Source organism: Amphimedon queenslandica, unplaced genomic scaffold (genome assembly GCF_000090795.2).
Source record: "Amphimedon queenslandica unplaced genomic scaffold, v1.1 AMPQUscaffold_10283, whole genome shotgun sequence".
Classification (NCBI taxonomy): domain Eukaryota; kingdom Metazoa; phylum Porifera; class Demospongiae; order Haplosclerida; family Niphatidae; genus Amphimedon; species Amphimedon queenslandica.
Genome location: NW_003549446.1, coordinates 1 through 3,852, shown reverse-complemented (window position 1 = coordinate 3,852; position 3,852 = coordinate 1). Strand labels below are relative to the sequence as shown.

The 3,852-nt window shown below is 32.0% G+C and overlaps 1 protein-coding gene and 1 long non-coding RNA gene across 2 annotated transcripts in view; both read left to right on the top strand.

Moving 5' to 3' along the window:
* Window positions 1-591, top strand: part of LOC105315431 (serine/threonine-protein phosphatase 6 regulatory ankyrin repeat subunit A-like) — a 2,812-nt gene extending 2,221 nt beyond the window's left edge. The window contains exon 3 of the mRNA XM_011410086.1: window positions 9-591. Within this exon, the coding sequence (XP_011408388.1) occupies window positions 9-591 (583 nt within the window). The remainder of the gene's footprint in view (window positions 1-8) is intronic.
* A 2,539-nt stretch (window positions 592-3,130) lies between these two features.
* LOC109590257 (uncharacterized) lies at window positions 3,131-3,852 on the top strand. The gene is made up of 3 exons (XR_002189229.1): window positions 3,131-3,195; window positions 3,660-3,774; window positions 3,823-3,852. It is a non-coding gene; the product is annotated as an uncharacterized LOC109590257 (long non-coding RNA).

Below are 3,852 nucleotides of genomic sequence, written 5' to 3'. Positions count from 1 at the left end.
TCACACAGTCTTGATCCAGAGTCAGAGGATAAAGATGGAGTGACATGTTTACACATAATAGCAAAGCAAGGAGATAAAGAGATATACGAGTATCTTGTACCTCGTGTTAGGAATAATCCAACTCCTAAGGATAAAGCTGGTCGGTCTCCACTTCATTACGCTAGCAGACATTATGAGATATCAGTGTATCTGATTCAATGTTTTAATATTCATCCTGAAGACAAAGACAGTAACGGATTCACTGGTGTTCATGCTGCCTGTCAAGCTGGTAACATTCAACTTGTCTCACATTACTTAACTAATCTAAAATGTGATAAGAATATTCTAACAAACAGCTCCAAAGGATTATTATATTTTGCTGGTAGAAGTGGTAACTTGGAGTTGGTTCATATTTTAATAGATAAGTTTGATTTAGTTCCTGTTCAAGGAGACATTGATGGTGCTAGGTCAGTCAATGCTGAGTCTACTGTTAAGTTTCTTGAAGCTAGAATTAGTTTATCAAAATTAGTTCGTGAGCTTGTTGATGAGGCAGAGAAAAGGCAACTAGTAGCAATAGCTACTAAACCTCGTCCTTCATTTTTATCTTCTTAAACCTTAAACTATAATACTACGTAAAATGGATTGCTTTCTTATAATTGTCATTGTCGTACTTCATTCTTTTCATTCATTTTTGTTGGAATTGTTTCAATTCTTTTGTACGCATTACCAATTCACCACATCACACTCATTCTCTACTACACCTTCACTTCTACACAAACACATTCGATCGTTTCCTTTCTTCATTATATTAACACTATGGCATCAAATCTCTCTCTCGTTAACTTTAATACCTTCAAGAATAATGGAGACTTCTTGTTAGGTAATTTTCTTCATTTTGCAAATGAAAAATTGCAGCAGGGCAATTTTTTTCTATTTTTGATGATGTTTTTTAGAGTAAAGTAATGCTCAGTATTTATTTATTATTTCTATTGGTAGTTGTTATACAATATGCAGCATTATGATGATTTCCTCTGGTTTATTATTCTTATTTTTGTTATTATAAATCATTCATTGTTGTATTGTATATTATGTTGTATTGTTTATGAGCATTAATAGTTTGTGTACTTGTTTCTGCTCCACTTTTTATTGAAATGAGATTTCTTTTACATGCCATAGCTTTTATACATTAACTTTTATTGAATGTGTTTATATGCATTGATATTACTTATCATTAGTAACACTTTTATTAATTACTATCATAACAATGTGTGTTATTACTATTGTCATTATTGTTATTATTATTGTTATTATTATTATTGTTGTTGTTGTTGTTAATCTTATTTTTTAGTAAGCTAATGAATTGAACTAAAATATAAACTAGTACTTTAAAAGTTATTGACATTTTTTTACTATACAATTTTTAATGATACTCTGTACTATGCTGTTATTAAAAATAATTTTTTAAAAATAAGGTCATGTTTGCATGACTCCACCACATCGTTTTTGTTATTCCTGTTTCAGGTGTTTACACTAATCCAGCAGCTGCATTGTCATTAGAATTTATCATTTGTTTATAGAATTATTCCTTTTAGTATTTGTTTTTATTTTGTATGGATTTGATATCAGTGTAAACCCAACCAAAAATATTTCCATTTTTGTTTAAAATGTTGTTGTGTAAATGTGGCCTAAATTAAAAATACATTAAAGGAAATGTCAGAAGTTCTATGTCCACGGATAATGAACTAAAGGCTCCATTGTAAGTTTATTTAAGAATTACTGATCCTTTTATATAATATTAATGTAATACTGAGTTGATATCATGTTATTTTCAGTCTAGGCTGCTGAAGTTGAGGCTGAAGGCTCTGGACTTATGAGTAATTTTAAGTGATATAGTATTATAACTATAGGACATTTGGGAGTATTTTGGAGTCATTTTTCAGAAACATTTATGGGGTACGTATAGCCTTGGGCATTTTTTAGAATTTGGTGAATTTTTTAAATGGCCATCAAGTCAAAAAATTTTTATCAGAAACAGCTCAAATTTTCTACAGAGCATAAGTACATTAATATGCATCAGAAAATGTAATAAAAATTGGGAGTGATTTCAGAACATTTTCAGAAAAAAATAATTATTGAATATTATTATTATTATTATTATTATTATTATTATTATTATTATTATTTTATAGTGATCTAATTTATAATCATGGTGTGTGCATACGAGTGTTAGGTGATATTAAATTATTACCAACTGATGTACAAGAATCAGTAGCAAGAGCTGTGACAATGACTAAAAACAATAACAAGTAAGTACTTAATATTACTAGTACATGTTCTTGTACATGTACATATGGTTTAGATGTTTCTCCTCATCAGGTATTACTGTGTTTGCTAAATTACCACAAGTACATGTACATTATTTTATTTAATTCAAATCTTAAGTGGCTCACATGTAGTGTAAGTGTTTCTATATATCTGCCCCAGTCTTTTGTTACTTTTGGATTATAACCACAACATACTGGACAAGTAGAGGTAGCTACCACAGAATCTATACAACAGTCACTACTGTATTCATGAGACTATACTGTAGTCAGTCCTTGAACAATTAGGGCCCAATTGGTGATATGCATGGGGTGAATAGTACAGTAGTGTAGAGAGCTTTATAAATAACAAAATGATAAATACATTATTAATTGATACAAGACATGAAAGTACAATATACATGTACATGTATTTATTATTATATATTGTCCATTCCTTTATTATAGGATATATCTTAATGTGTGTTTCTCTTATGCATCAAGGTATGAGATTACTGATACTATAGAGTCACTGGTTGATGGATCTCATGATCAGAGGCGTATTTAGGGGGGGGCTGAGGGGGCTTGAGCACCCCCCTCAGGGCTGGGCTCAGAAAAAATTACTGAAGTCCTGGACTCTTGCATCACTACCAAGCCTCTTAACAAAGTTATCTAGCCCCCTTATCATGATTTCAGCAGTTTACAGTGCTTTAAGGAGCAATCAGAAGTACCAGTAACATAGCAGTATGCTTGAAATGATCTTGGCCCCACCCGTAATTGTCGAAAATGCAGGAAAAGGCCGTTTTACCACCGTAAAAGTGGGTGTGACCAAAATCGCGGCGCGCTTCGCGCGCCCTCAGCACCCCCCTTCCCCAGTTCCTAGATACGCCCCTGATGATGGTACTATACTCCCAATGTAAGTATATGTACATACATGCATCATAGTACCACTTACACATACAACATACACATACATGTATGCTGTATAACTGTGTACATGTACTCTTTCTACTCTGCTGTGTCCGGACATGTGCATGTTTAGTATCATTGGGATTTGTCATTGATTTGTTTGTACATGTTCAATAAGACCATCTACTAACAATTAATGTACATATACATGTACATGTATGCTGTATGTAGGGGACTCACTTTGTTAGGTTGATTTTCATTATTTTGTATAATGTGTGGTTCCTGTACTAGCTGTTGTACATTTGGGTTTAAATTGTTATGATATGATTATTGTGTTTTATTTTAGTGTGACTGGTTGACTGGTTGTATGAGTGTATGCTTGTATGTGAATCCAGTGGACAGTACATGTACATTCAATATTACTACTTCTATTATACATACATTATACAAGTACGTGTATTTACATTATAGAGATATCAGTGAAGAGTTAATGGAGAGATGTCTTTATACTGGTACATGTACACCACCTGATCTTGTCATTAGAACATGAGGAGAAGTGAGATTAAGTGACTTCCTTATATGGCAGGTATTCTTTAATTAATTAATTAATTAATATATTTATTATTATTAATAGAGCTCTTATTCTTGTCTCTGTTTTCAAGAT